Source organism: Aulonocara sp. 'chitande type north' Nkhata Bay, linkage group LG7 (genome assembly GCF_057382095.1).
Source record: "Aulonocara sp. 'chitande type north' Nkhata Bay isolate Kocher_YH1m ecotype deep benthic linkage group LG7, A_spYH_male_GT1.1, whole genome shotgun sequence".
Classification (NCBI taxonomy): domain Eukaryota; kingdom Metazoa; phylum Chordata; class Actinopteri; order Cichliformes; family Cichlidae; genus Aulonocara; species Aulonocara sp. 'chitande type north' Nkhata Bay.
In genome coordinates this window covers 13,334,360-13,348,985 of record NC_141350.1, presented here as the reverse complement: position 1 = coordinate 13,348,985, position 14,626 = coordinate 13,334,360, and the positions used below count along the sequence as shown (strand labels likewise).

The following is a 14,626-nucleotide window of genomic DNA, read 5'->3' as shown; positions in this document are numbered from 1 at the left end:
CTCTCCTGCTTTGTGACCAATGAGCTGACAGCACACTTATGACAATTCGAGTATGACAATTCAGATTACCGCTCATCTCATTGGTCGAGGAAAGGTCGCTTACGGAGAAAATACCGGAAGACAACAGATGACCACAACAAGAAGCATGGCCAACAGGGGAACAAACGCCGTCACTGCGGTGCAAGTCTCGGACGACAGTACACCTAAAGCTGGGCAGACACTGTGCGATTTTTTCAGTCGCGTTATTCAGCTCCTGCTCAAACTGCACGATTGACTCGCAGGGGTTAGAAGTTGGTAGGTCACGATGCAGGTCTCACACTATACCGCCCGATGCTCTGATGCGACCTGAGTGCTCACACTGTGCGTCCATAAAATTAAGGTTATAACAGAAAATCTGTCGCTCGCTCTCTGTCTCTCACTCACACAGACACACTACCACCATCAACTTTGCTAAATTGCTAATGAAAAACATGATCAGGCAGCTGTGATTTAGCAGCGATGTAGATCCAACTATTTTCACGGTTGTTGTGGTCGTGATAATTTTGTGAGGCCACATCGAAAAGGCTCGGATGAGCTTTTCAAAGTTCTACAAGTTGTGCCTCCATCGCTTGTGTCCAGATCACACGCTGCACAGCCGTGCTGCTCCGTCTTTTTCACGGCGTTTACGTGTTTGCGCGCGAGCAGTGTGAGCGGCTCACGAGCGATTGATGATCGGGAGCTGGTCGTGAGGTGTTAATCACTTCTCGTTACCCCACGTATACTACACGACGCACGATGAAGGCCAAAATCGGTCCGATCACTCAAAAATCGGCTCAAAATGGGCCTAAAACCGCACAGTGTGAGCCCAGCGTTAGAGCAGCAATGTTTGTTCCCCTCAGAGAAAGGGAAGAATGGGAAAAGGAAAACACCTGGCTGGAAAAAGTTAATATGGGCATGTGCAGTGAATATCAGCGCTATGTGGCCAGAAGTGTGATAATATAATTTATTTTGTGTAATAAACGACTGCAAGGATAGATGATTACAACAAATAGATGACTAATACATAAAAGTAATACATAGATGAATAATGATGATGAGTTAAGATGCGTAATCATGGGAACAAGCGGGTTTTCAAACGGGAGCAGCTGATTAGCATTAGAAAAGCTGAAATAATACCTCAGCTGAAGCCAATTGTACTAAATGCACTAAATGTGCACTGTTACAAGAATATTTTTCTTTCTATTGTTTTCTATTATTTTAAGTTAAGCAGGACAGAGTTCTTTTAAAGAAAGATTTACTTATATTCTCAAAAGTTAAGCATGACAGGCTTCTGTTTAAGAAAGAGACCTGTTTTACTGTGTTAATGTTGTCATTTTGAGCTAAAAATAAATGGCTAAATGATCATTTGTTTCACATGTGTTCATATCACAAAGAATACACATCTACTTAAATCAAATTCAAGTCAAAGGGTTAAAAAAAATAATTTCACACACAAAAAAAGAGCTAGAAAATTCACCACACTGGGAAGGGTGAAGACAACTGGGTCGCCCGGCCCTGGCCACGAGGTGTCCCTTATTTATTTTTCAGGGAGTTGGCAACCCTACCTGCAGCGGAGTTTAGGTCCAGACACGGCTAGTGACGTCAGACTGAACAACCGGATAGCTTAAAATTTCATGAAATAGTCTACTGTTAGTGCCCCAAAAGACGACAGCACTGTCAGGTCTCTATGAAGCTACTCCCTGCAAACAGTTAGCTTAGCATAAAGGCAGGAAACACTGATCATATGTAAAAGATGGGCATAGCCACCTTATGGTGGTAGCTTTTTAGCAACTAGTGTCTTGGATGTTTTGGAGAAAGGAGTATAACCATATTTAGACACGAGGGTGGAATGCTAAGTAGTAACATGTTGCTGGTAAAACGAAATGACAGCTAGTAGCTAGTAGCTACTAGCGTGATCGGTTCAATTCTTTGTTTTTCTTGGTTCAGTATGTAGTCCATCTTTTTTTGGGGGGGGGGGGGGGTGAGAAAAATCGTAATATAAAATTTAAAAATATAAAAAATGCTGGACCGTTATTTATTAGGTATCGGATCGATACCAAAATTTGCAGTATTGCACAGCACTCCAGGGGGCAGCGTCACAAACAGTTAGCTTTGAGCTTTTCTTCGTGCGTTTTCCATTTCTTTAAACCAACCAGCGTTCAACCTACGCATAGCGTCATCCACCTCGTTTAACAGGCTGTTGGTACCTTGGAGGACTCCACACAAGTGCATTTGTGTTGGTTGCATACCACTTTGCGTAGACTCTGCGTAGGCAAATACCTACCCAAATGCAGTCCCATAAAACAAACATTAGACAGCAGGGAAAATCTCCTCAGAACCCTGAATTGGATAGGGGGAAGAAATGGATGGAACACTGTTAGAGCAATTAACTACAGAAAAAACTTTTTTTTTTTTTATCAGTCAGGTAATTACATTAACACCACAGACACAATCAAAAGGTTTGGTTTAGTGGCTTCAAATGAGCTCAGGTGACATGTAGCTAGAGACAACATGTCACCTGCTAGTCAAAGCAGCCTCTAAAAATGTACACCTTAGCCCAGTTTAAACAGGTGAATTATATAAACATTCAACTCTCACTATAGTGATGAAAGGGTAAATTAGCTACTGTACAAACTACAAGAGTTGTTTTAACCAGGTTGTAATAATAAAGTTTTCTACTGGAAAGATGGGTCTTCTTACTTGGTGATTGACTTGGTTTTGGGGCCAGACTCAAGTGGCCATTTCAGAAAGTGCAGTTTTTGGCACCTCTGTATTTTCTTTGTTTTTCACACCTGCAGGCTGACAGGACTAGACCTGCAGGCCTACACAATGCTATACTAGGAAGTCTAGCATTGTGTAAAGGTAATATAATGCACCCCTCCAGCTAATAATGCATTAAATTATATGCTTGTCATTCCTAGTCTAGGTATAGATATATCAGAGAACTAGATAAGCAACTATTATCCAAGATTAGCCACAAGCTGAAGTGAGCGCTTCACTGCTTATAAGTTGAATTCAGTTTTATTTACTGAAGGGAGAATGTCTTTTTCTTTTTCAGAAACACATTCCTCATTTTCATATTGGCTAAATCCCTTATTTAAAATTGTAAAGTACTGCTAACGGCACAGAACTGTAGAAAGCTTTTTTTTCTCACCAGCCTGTCATGCGCTTCAGTATTATTCTTATAACAGGAAGTACACCTTGTTCCCTCATTTCACCCATGCAAATATTTACTGTAACTGCTGGGGTATCAACAGTGGGTGGGGCATCGAAAGCTGGGGACTCCTTCCTTCCTTATTGTGTTTCAGACCAAATAGATTGCGAACCATGTGAAGTTTCCTGCACACACGCATTCACACAGTGCGCTTACAAGAATGGACAATCTTCCTGGTGTACTTTAAACACCACATGACACAGATAAAGCAGACTGCCTCCAACCTTCTGCATTTTACTGTTCTGCAAAAACCCTGCCAATATCTCTTTATCCCACTCTTAAGCTAAGTTTGCCAAACAACATCAGCAGAGATCACAGGCGTGGCCTTTCCTGCTCATACTGAATCGTGCTGAGTGAGACAGGAAGGAAGAGGAAGAACGCAGGCATTAAAATTCTTGATGAGGAGGATGGTGTTCTCCCTGCTCATGCTGTACACCTCCCGTCTCCGAGCAGGTTGGAGCTACCAGCACACCACGCTACGCAAGCAGACAAGCTGGCACCCCTGGCACCACCGCACAGTGATGGGCCATCACAGCCGGCATGTTGCTTTTTTTTTCAAAGCCTGTTTGTCTGGCAACATGAAGGCCTTCTGCATAGTTCAACATCATGTGTTTATATTAAACTCTCTCCCTTTTTTTCTTCTTTGGATTGTTTTAAGCATTGAATAAAGGCAGGGAACTACTGTCAAGGAAAATGGAGCTGCATCTTTCCACACTGTTGCAAAAGTCCTGCTAATGCAAGAGTTGAAGACGCAATGGAAACTAGTAACTGAGTTAATTCACACATATCTCTGTGTTACAAGAACATCTCAGGTGACGGCTTGGGTAACGTGTTTGCTCTCAAGATGAAACGTTGTCTACTTCTTAGTGTGTTATTTTGCTACAGACGCAGGGCAAAGTACAGACAGCTAAATGAGTAGCAGGAGCACATATCTGCTGCTGTTACCCTGCAGACAGGATGTGGGGGTGGAGGAGTTGGTTTCACTTTGACTGATTTATCATTTTAGTCGCACCTTTTCTTTGGATTATCTGCTCTAGAGCATCAGGTTTCCAGATGAAATCCTGCTTGCTGAGCAAACTTTGCTTTCGTGCGCGAGTTATTTTCACCGCGGTTGCTCAGTGAAAGTGCAGGACAGTGTGTGAGAGAGAAGGAACACAAGGATGAGGGGGCGGTTTTGGTGGTGCTACCCAGCGCTGATTGGCGCTTAGAAACACTCAAAGTCTACGGCGTGGGAGGCACTGCAGGCTGGAAAAGGGTCTATGCTCCACTGAGGTGTGTGGGCATCACTGACTTTGAGAATCTATAAAATTACTCCACAGAAAAAAAAGAGGAAGAGATGCAGTCAGCAGCAACAGCAGCAGCGGGCCTAATCACATAGTAGCCATGTGTGTGTGTGTGTGTGTGTGTGTGTCTTCCTACATGCCAAACCCCAGAAGGCAGCCTGAAGGGCCATGTGATGCCACCCACTCTCAAGTGCAGTGCATGGCAGGGCTGGCGCTAGTTCTTGCGGAGAGCGGGTGGGATGAGCTCAGATATTGGAGGCTGGCACTGGCTGAGAACAAGGCTTAGCTTTGGGGAGGGGGTGGTGCTGTGTGGGGCATACAACTCACTGCAGCAGAGACATCAAAGGCAGCAGCCCCTCTTTGAAACAGACCTGAAAATACTGCGAGGTGCTTCCAAACTTGAAGAGAAGTGTGCAGAGAGGATTTAAACACTCAAATTGCACGCCCATGGATATGCATATTTGTCCCACATTTTCATTTCACCATCATAATGAGACAACTGCTTACCCAACAAAAATCAATATTTATGGACTATTGTGTTCCTTTAAAGTCTGTAATGGGCTCTAATTATGCTGAGGAAAGAAACAGATGCGTCGGGGTGTTTTTTTAGCATGAATCGCAGTTAGAAATGAGCTGAGTGAATTTGACAACATGGAGGCTGTGCAGTTTCGAGAGAAAAAGCAGGCCTGCCAAAATCCTGCTGTATGCCTGATAGAGCTCTTTGTCACTTTTGAAAACCAACAGGGGGGGTCTCTCCAAGGACATTCTGAGAAGATATTATCCAAGAAAGAAGACAATGCCCTCTGTCTTATTCAGTACTTGTTCATAATTCAAGAGCTTGGGGTATAACTGCTGTGATGACAGAGGCCCCTGTGTGTCATTGTGTGACTAACACTGGGCATCACGTGGAGATGTAATTCATCTTAAAGACCTGAAAAAGTCATTTCATATTCATATTCATTTCACATTATTAGCAGCCACAGTCCAAAACCACAGAGCAAACGCTGGAGAGGTAAATCCATCCCACTTCATCATCGACTCAGTCACGAGACTATACACTCAGAAGTATGCAGTTCATCCCACACATTAGAGGACTGCTGCCCACCCTCACCACCAACTCCAGCCTGCTGCTACTGTACAGACTGCACATTTTAAAAGCCTGGTTTTTGCCTCATTATAGGAAAACAAGGCATTTGTTTCTCTGCTGTCTCGCGGTTGCATTATGGTTTAATTTTAAAGACTAAGAGTAAAGCTCTAAGGTCATACATGTCGCTTGAGGTTTTTCTGACACAAGCGGTGGGCAGCAGTGGAAGAAACTGAACTCAAACACTGGCTCTCTGTGTGAAAGGAGCTCTTGTTAATTGGTAACAGCTTGTTAATGCACTGGAATGAAACCTTTCTTACTTCACTATTCTCACAAGCACCTCCTGCTCCGTGCATTTAAAGATTAAATTGAGCCGTAATTAACTTCATCCCTACATTGCTGTGATGACAAGTAAATCTCTTTGAATATCCTTTGAGTCATTTTGTGTGTGTGGTGTTTGATGTTGCTAATCTTGATATATGACTTATGGCTCACGTGCAGAAAGCCCTCATTGGATTTAATCACTGAAGGCGGGGGGCACTTCTCAAGAATGCGCTTGGAGATTTGTTTGCTGTTTTGTGCCATCCTCTTCAGTTGCTGGGTGTCAATCCTCTTGCCAGTGCAGGCGTGTCTCCGAGGGGGGATTACAGCTCCGAGCCTCAAATGCTGACCTATTTTAGAGTTCACTCAAGAATCCCAACTCCATAACCCTGATTTCGGTGGGAATTTTCCCCTCGTTGTGTTTGGATTGACTCATTCAAAAAACGCTGACTCATGATTCACGACCAGTTTATGGAAAAAAAAAGATGCCTTTGTTTAAAAATAGGCGAGACTGCTGAGTTGTGTTGTGGAAAATGTCAGCTATGACCGATGAGTCTGACCCACATTATCAACCAACAGTAAGGATATTTCAGTGCAAATGTTATGAGAATTCTTTTAAAATGTTTTTGCCAGTGTTTATTTGTCATCATAAAGTTCATAAAGTTAAAGGGCACATTCTCATGTCAGGTAAAGACTTTATTGGTGAAGTGGATGTTGACAAATTTGAATTTTAGTGCAGATAAGGCAACTAGCATACTTATTTAATAGGTCAGTGCCCTACATTTATAAACTATGAGTAGCTTATTAAAGATAAACCTGATGAAATTCCTTTGGTTCTCATCTTGAGCTACAATATATTTAATAATAATATTTTACTCTTGTTCTTGTAGAAATCAAGTCTCCCCACTTGCCAAGGTGAAATCTTCAGATACAAATTCTGCGCAGTTACTTTAAAGTATTATCTAAATAAAACCCACATATAATATCACTGGTCAGCTCTGACAAAAGTGAACTGAACTGTTCAGTGTAGGATACTTTGTGTCCTATATCTCCCTCTCTCATCAGTTAATCTGTAATTGAGAAACTGTTTAACTCACCTTTATTTGGAAAACTGATATATCGTATCTTCAGTCGGTCAAGTGCAATTCTTATGTGAAAAAAAGCTTTTGAAAGACTAAGTGCATCCTTGCTCCTTCCATAGGAATTCAGAGGGTAAGTCATGTGCTGCTAAACAAATGTATTTGATTAACTAAACATCAGTAAGTGTGAGCACCTCTATAAGCGCTAAAGGTTTGGCAGTTTGTTGGTTGGGAGCATTTAGGTGCGAGTTAACGCAATGGAGAGGAGGAAAGAACAACGATCTCAAAGAAGCATTCGTTTCTGCCCATCGCTCTGGGAAAGGTTATGAGAGCAAAGTAGCTGAAGTCCATCATTTTTCACTGAGAAAGAGTATTCACAAGTAGAAAACATTCGAGACAGTTGCATGGCGTCCTGGGAGTGGATGTCCCGAGAAATTCAGAGAGCGCAATGCTCAGAGAAACAACAAAAAACACCTCTGACTCTACAGGCCTTCATTAGTACGTTAAACAGTATAATCAGAAAAAGACTGAACATGTATGACTTGTATGGAGTAGTTGCTAAAGAGCTTTAAAAATACCTTCTGGAAAGTTACGCTTTAGAGAGGAGACCAAAGCAGAGATGTTTGGCAAAGACAGCGTATTGGCACAAAAACCTCACATCATCTATCAAGCACAGTGGAGGATGGATGATGGTTTGAACTCGTTTTTGCAGTCACAGGACTCGGGCAGTCGCTAAGTTGACCACAAACTCCTCTATGTACCAAAGTATTCAAGAGTTTAATGTAAGGCCTTCTGTCTGACAGCCAAAGCGTGGCTACAACTGGATTGTGCAACAGGATGTTGCATGCCCCAGCATAATACTTGCAAGATCCCAAAGCACAGCAGTAAATCTGCAACAGGATGGCTGAAGAAAAAAACTTAACCTGACAAATGCAAACCTCGAAGCAACCTTGAAATGAAGATTTGGAAAAGAATTCTTCTACAGTGATGTGACAGACTGATAAAATCCCACAGAAATTATTGCTGCTAAAAGTGAATCATAGGTTTTCTTAGGACTGTAGCCCTAATATGCTCATCTACAGTTTAGGGATGTTCGGTAATTCTAAGCAGTGATTATGGCAGGATAAATCTGGAACAGTTTAAATGATAAAAAGGGAACCAAACCAAACATCCCCTGCTTTTATGCCTCTAGAAAGAGGACCAAAAGGTAAAAAAAAAAAAAAAAAAAAAAAAAAGCAAGCAGAAACTGCATGTAGAGCAGATTATCACACATGACTCCAAACTCTGAGAACGCAGCAGTGAATAAAAATATTCTTAAGTCTCAAAATGTAATTTATCCGTCCAGATTTCTCCCGATCACTTTTTGGAGCTAAACAAAAATAACACAGACACACCACATTTGTAACAATAAACTATTCTTTTTCTCATATTTACATTCGTACCTAATGTGCAAATCAATAATTTAAAGTAGTGTAAAACTCTTAAAGAAATACAAAATCATATCTTACAGTCCTAAACATGGTGGAGAGTCCATGAACTAGTCGTCACATAGAAACAAAGAGGAGCAACACTGCAGTGTGTACAGGAGAGAGACAGAAGCAAACTGAGAGAGCAGTGGACATCCTTGGCCAGGACACACTAAGTTAAGGACAGCATGGTACATTATCCAAGCATCACCAGAACAAACAGCAACACAAACACTGCGTCTTTACAGTAGTCATGTCAAATGAGCAGAAAGCACTTGGAGGCCTGGGGTTTCTTTTTTTGTTGGTTTTTTTTTTGGAAAAGCCCCTCTGATTGGTTAAAGCACTGATGATCACAAAGGCTTGTGGTGCTCATAGCAGCAGGTGCTTCTTTTTAACGGCCTCTAGATATGGAAGAAGAACAATCTCACACTGGACCGGTGACACATCTATACTGCATGTCACCACATAGTGCTAGTAGCATGATTGCACATTGTGTTGTGTTGTGTGTGTGTGTCGGGGGCAACGGACATGTAAAAACACTTCAGACAAACACACATCGACCTGCTCTCACTACCCGCAGTTCTTCTCATCTAACACATTTACCAAGTAGCGCAGTCAACAGCAACTCAGAGAAACACACCATAAGCACTGCATATTTGAGAAGCAAATCATCCTATGCACATTGTTCAGTGTTTGGCACAAAAAAGAAACATTTTGAAAATCTGAACTGTACTTTTTTTTTCTTTTAAGAAGCCAGTTTGGCAGTGCTTGTGGACTTTTAGGAGGTTGACTACGGGCAAAAATGTGAAACAATGTCTTACACAATAGTTTGAGTCCAATTCCGAAACGGCAAACCTTTGCAACTTGGCTAGAACAAAGGTACACTTCACATATGAGAGTTTTACATTTCATCCTAATCCGACATTACAATCTCTAATGCTTACACATTTCAATTCCTGTAGTTCAAATTGGTTTACAAAAGCACACTGACGATCTTTTACAATGTACAAGACACAGTTAACCTACAGTAACTATATTATTGGTGCATAGACAAAATTGAGAGAGGGTGTAGCAAAAGAATCACCAATTTATTGCTTGAAATTCTAATATTATTCCCTCATTAGATTTATATTGATTGCAAAACAACTACAAATTTTTTTTTCCACAGAGATTTTGAAGAACCGAGCAGAGGTATTGCATTCAAACTGATTAAAAGAGATAAAATGTTCCTTCCTGACGAGATGCAAATGTTCTGCACTTTGAAAAATAAAGAAATTTCCTTTCCACATACAGAAAGTTACATCACAAAGATGACTTTTACTCTAAAACAAGTAAAAGACTAAATTGAATGAGACAGAAGTCAAACAAAACTACGATATCTGGCCAAAGCTGCTCACTGTTTCAAGTTCTGCTTCCCCCATCATAAAGTAATAACCTTTACTAACAAGGGAAGGGCGACGGGAATACACAAGCATTCTTCAACAAAACAGGATAATGTTTGCCATCATGTTATTCTAAATGCAGAGTGCAGATGGTGTTGTTCCCTCAGGTCTCCTGCAGACTTTTTGACAAGCTGGAGTAGCGGTGATGGCTATACAGGCCTCTGCATTTTGCTCTCCCTCTCCCTGCGTTTCACCTCCTCTCTGTAGCAGTAGGAGCAGTAGTTGTCTGTCTCTGGCCTACCGTAGAAGGAGCAGTTCTCCCTCTTGCAGCGGCGCTGCTGAAAGCAGTACAAAGGGCTTCCAGAGCTCCGCCCTTTGGTTTTATCTTGGTTGAGCCAGGTGTGAGATGAGTTGTCCTCATCGGCAAACTCAAGGCAGTCCTGAATGTCTCCCGCATCGAATCCATTGGTGTAGGTGTGGGACTTGTGTTCGCCAGGCATATTGTAGGACAGCGAATCTATGGTGTTAACAGTGCGGACCCCTGACAGGCGAGCAGGGCTGTAACTCTGGGATGAAAGTGTGCGGTTCTGCTGGGGGTAGGTGGCGCATGTCTTTAGAGTGCCCACCACAGGCTTGTAGGGGTCATCTTGGAAGATGGAGGATTGCATGTTGACATCTTGTAAGTGGATCACGCTGTGCCTCTGGATGGGCGGTGTATGGCTGTAGTGGGCAGACACAGGAACAGGCCCAGGTCTCTTAGCACCAATACTGGGGGAGGAGTAAGGCGCAGGGGTTGGGGCCGGGTGCGAGACATGGTGCAAGGCTGGAGGTGGGGTGAGAGGAGGGGCCGGGACAGAGGCAAGAGGCGCCGCGGGAGTGGGACTGTTCCTGCCCTGCATCTTGAGACCCAGCGGGGGCTGGGAGTTGTTATAGGGGTGTGTGTGGTGAGGCAGGATGGGAGAGCAGCTCTCCGGAGGTGAGCTGTCTGATCTCTCCCTCTGGAAGACACTCTCATGCTCAGGCTTCTTGACAGCTACCTCATTGGTGACAGTGGGCTTCTTTTCGACCTCCTTCCTTTTCTGGTCCTGCTCCTGGCTGAAGCGCTCCTGGGCGTTTGTCAAGTAGTAGCTGATCATCTCTTCGTGGAACTGGTGTCGATGGCTGGTGAGCAGGAGTCCTGCAAAAATGAACTTACGCTCCCCCTGCATGGCAGCCCGTAGGATGTTGAGGCTGAGCTTGACATCGGTGCTGTATTTCCAGTTTTCCAGGGTCTTGTCCCCTGAGCCTTTACCTGCACTGTCCTGTCTCTCAGTGGGCGAGGAGCTGGAGGGTCTGTCTCTGTCCGTGGGGGAAGGACTAGTGGCCTTCTCAGAAGAAGTGGAGCTTGCAGACTGGCCCGAGTCCTCCTTGCTTCCCTTGGTTGACTTAGCCTCCTTTTTCTTTGCCTTTTCCCCTCCGTTCTCCCCACTGCGACCTGAGCCAGAGTTAGATTTGTTCATTTTGCCATGAACAAGGCCACCCAGACCACCCATGTTCTTCTTCAGCTTGATTCCAAGGGTTTTGCTGAAGCTACCTAGTTTGTTGGCTACAGAGTCGGCCCGGCTCTTGTCTTTGTCTTTTCGCTGCTTGTCTTTATCCTTCTCCTTGCTTGGCTTGCCAGTGTTGACGTTAGAGTTGCTGCCGACAGACTCGCGGTCAGAGTCCATGGACTCGGCCAGAGACTGGACATCCTCACCTGCGGAGGCTGTGGGAGACTCTGGCTGAGCAAGGGGAGCCTGCACAAAGACACGCAAACACACGACTGAACAGTTGTTCAAAATTCGCTTGTGGATTAGCACCATGAAAATTTAAGGGGAAAGCTTGCCGCAAAACTTTACCTACATATTTTCAGTGAATCCATCTGAATTATTGTGGGGTTGACCAGTTTTTGCCTAACAGAACGACACCTACACTGCACTCGCCTTGTGGTGCTCAAAACATGCAAAAAAATATCAGCGTCGCTTGACCGACCTTGTAGCTCATAGTGAGCACCTTCATGTAGTAACTACCTTTTCTTCTACCAGACTAGACCTGCTCTATCTGGGTCATGTTTTCTGATAAGAAACACTGCTGCTGAATTTTTTCACTTCTATTTTACCATGACCATTTGCACCATGAAGCAAGCGCCTTCTACTTCCATTCTATTAAACAGAAGAAAGACTTATCTACAGATGATTTTCCAAAAATTAAGCAAATCATGGAATGATAAACAGCACTACAGACCAAATATGCATTTTTAATTTTGAGGTAAACTTTCCTTTTCATGTATTCCCAATGAATTCCAAACAAAAAAGAAGAAGAAATCAAGTATAATTGCCTGTTTTCTATTTTTTTATAGCCAGTAAACACATAAATGTCTAAGATTATTGCTTTCTGAGAGTAAATAAAGCCGACCGATTGGACTCTGGGGCTTCGAGAACATCTGGAATGGAAGAGTCCCTGCATAGCGCTAAATTAACCATGACAAACAAGGCACACTTGTGTGAAGAAGAAAAAAAGGTTACCCTTGTTTCAGATGGAATTCGGATCCATGTTACATTCATGTAGTTGTGCAGCAGGTTTAGTTTGGCCTCCAGAGACAAGATGAGACTGGAGAAGGGGGGAAAAAAACACATGAATTAACAACAAGCAGCGGTTACAACACGTGTGTGACATTTGTGACATATGTTCACCCAAATTTTGTGGCACATGTGGGTGTGCTATAGCATTTGTAGAAAATACTGACAAACTCTTTGAGCCATCTTGCACGAACGTGTTTCATTGTTCAAATGCAGAAGTGGAACCACGGCGCAAATAACGCCCAAAACGTATTGAGGGCAATATAAAGTCTTTTCTGCTTTGTTCACACTACAGCTTGTTGGGAGGATAAAATGACACCCTGACTGACAGGAATGTGAAACAGAAACTTCTTGCATAAACTCTTTCTTCAGCTCAGGCTTTCGCTGTTTCAGTGAGGCTCTACCTATGGGAACCTCACAATTTGCTCTTCCAGTGCTCTCATTCTTTTAAAGCGACTTGATCCTGAAGTAAATAATCTGAATTAAATCCTCCACATAGCACCTTGTAGGTGAACAGGCAGGACTCTCCTGACCTGCAGGTTTTACCCTCTCACGCCTTGTGACGCCGTGCGCCTTGTCGATAAGGATCGCCGAGTGATATACTGTACAGGACTTACTTGGCTAGCTTGGCATTATCATTGTCGTCCCTCCCCCACTCCCAATCCCTGCCGGGGTCCACGGCAAAATGGAGTGCCAGCAGCTTGTGCTCCGAGTCGGTCAGAGGGATAACAGCTGGAAGACATGAGATTATCAGAACATTAGCTTGGTCCAGCTTTACCACTGGAGACAAAATAGCATGCTACCACTTCTCTCAAGGCCATCGCACTGTCACAGCGAAAGCAAGCGGCACCGTAATGACACACTAGAATAATACCACGTTAATGATCCCAGATGCCTGTCAGTGAGGGGTAAAGTATACTGGAGGTGTATTCACGCCGTCATTTATTTTTCAGGCAGAGAAGTGACCATGACCTGTGACTGTCATTCAACATGACTCATTCAAACACAGAAGGGCCTCAGTCAAACTTGATTGTTTATGATGTAATGCAGACTGGCGTGTTTAGTCTAGTCTAAACAGACTTTTATCTTTTCCACGAAGAAAATGAAAGGAAAGCATTTCTTTATTATAACTTGGGTTGAAACTGGTCTGGAGCCCCAAAGTGTTTTTATCATATAATACAACTGAAAGTTCTAAAAACAGTGCCCAAATAGACATTATGGTGAGACTGTTTTATCAATTACTGCTTCCAACATCACGACTGAACGTGCAATCCCAGCTTACACGCTGAAATACAGATGTGCTTACGTGTCTGCAACACTGAACAAACTCTGGTCAGACTGCTCTTACTAGTTTTGTTCAATGCTCTCCCATTCTTTCACTTACTGTACATTTACGTGGCATAGTGTTAACATTACCAAAATGAATAACAGCCCAAAACGACTAAAATAGGACCAACCACTCTGGAAAAGAATCTCAGAAACCCATATTGCATTCATAATAGAACAAAGAAAACATATCAAATGTTTAAACTGACAAAATGCACTATTTTAAAAACTTTTTAAATTTGATGGCAGCAACACATCTCAAAATAGCAGGAACAGGGACAATGCAAGGGTGGAAAGCCAAGTGGTACTAAGAAGAAACAGCTGGAGGAACTTTTTGCACATAATTAGGTTAATTAGCAACAGGTCAGCAGCATGATTTAGTATAAAAAGAGCATCTTAAACAGCCAGAGTTTCTCAGAAGTAAAGATGAGCAGAGCTTCACAAGCTGGGGGAAAAAAGAGGTGTCGACAAATTGTGGAATAATTTTAGAATAATGTTCCTCAATGTGAAATTGTAAAGACTACAAATATCTCATTATCCACACTACACGATATATTAAAAAGAATCATCACTGGGTGCCTGTGATCTTTGGACTCTCAGTTACCACTGCATTAAAAACAGACATGGAAATCACTATATGGGTTCAGGAACACTTCCAGAAATCCTTGTCTCCACAAATGGAGGTTAAAGCTCTATCACGCAAACAAGAAGCCTGGGCTGAAACTCATTTAAAATGGACTGAGGCAAAGTGGAAGACTGTTCTGTGGTCAGACGGGTTTCGAAATGTGAAATTCTGGGTTTTTTGGAAAACACACAAGATCCTCTGGACTAAAGCGAACCCTCAGGTTTGATTGTA

At 42.9% G+C, this 14,626-nt stretch overlaps 1 protein-coding gene across 2 annotated transcripts in view; it reads right to left on the bottom strand.

Annotated features, from left to right (window-relative positions):
* Positions 1–8,397: 8,397 nt before the first annotated feature.
* Positions 8,398–14,626, bottom strand: part of otud7a (OTU deubiquitinase 7A) — a 43,357-nt gene continuing 37,128 nt past the window's right edge. For both annotated transcript variants that reach the window (XM_086298693.1, XM_086298694.1), the window contains 3 exons: positions 13,062–13,176; positions 12,391–12,475; positions 8,398–11,622 (listed from right to left, as the gene is read on the bottom strand). In XM_086298693.1, the coding sequence (XP_086154819.1) occupies positions 10,057–11,622; positions 12,391–12,475; positions 13,062–13,176 (1,766 nt within the window). In that variant the 3' untranslated portion in view covers positions 8,398–10,056. The remainder of the gene's footprint in view (positions 11,623–12,390; positions 12,476–13,061; positions 13,177–14,626) is intronic.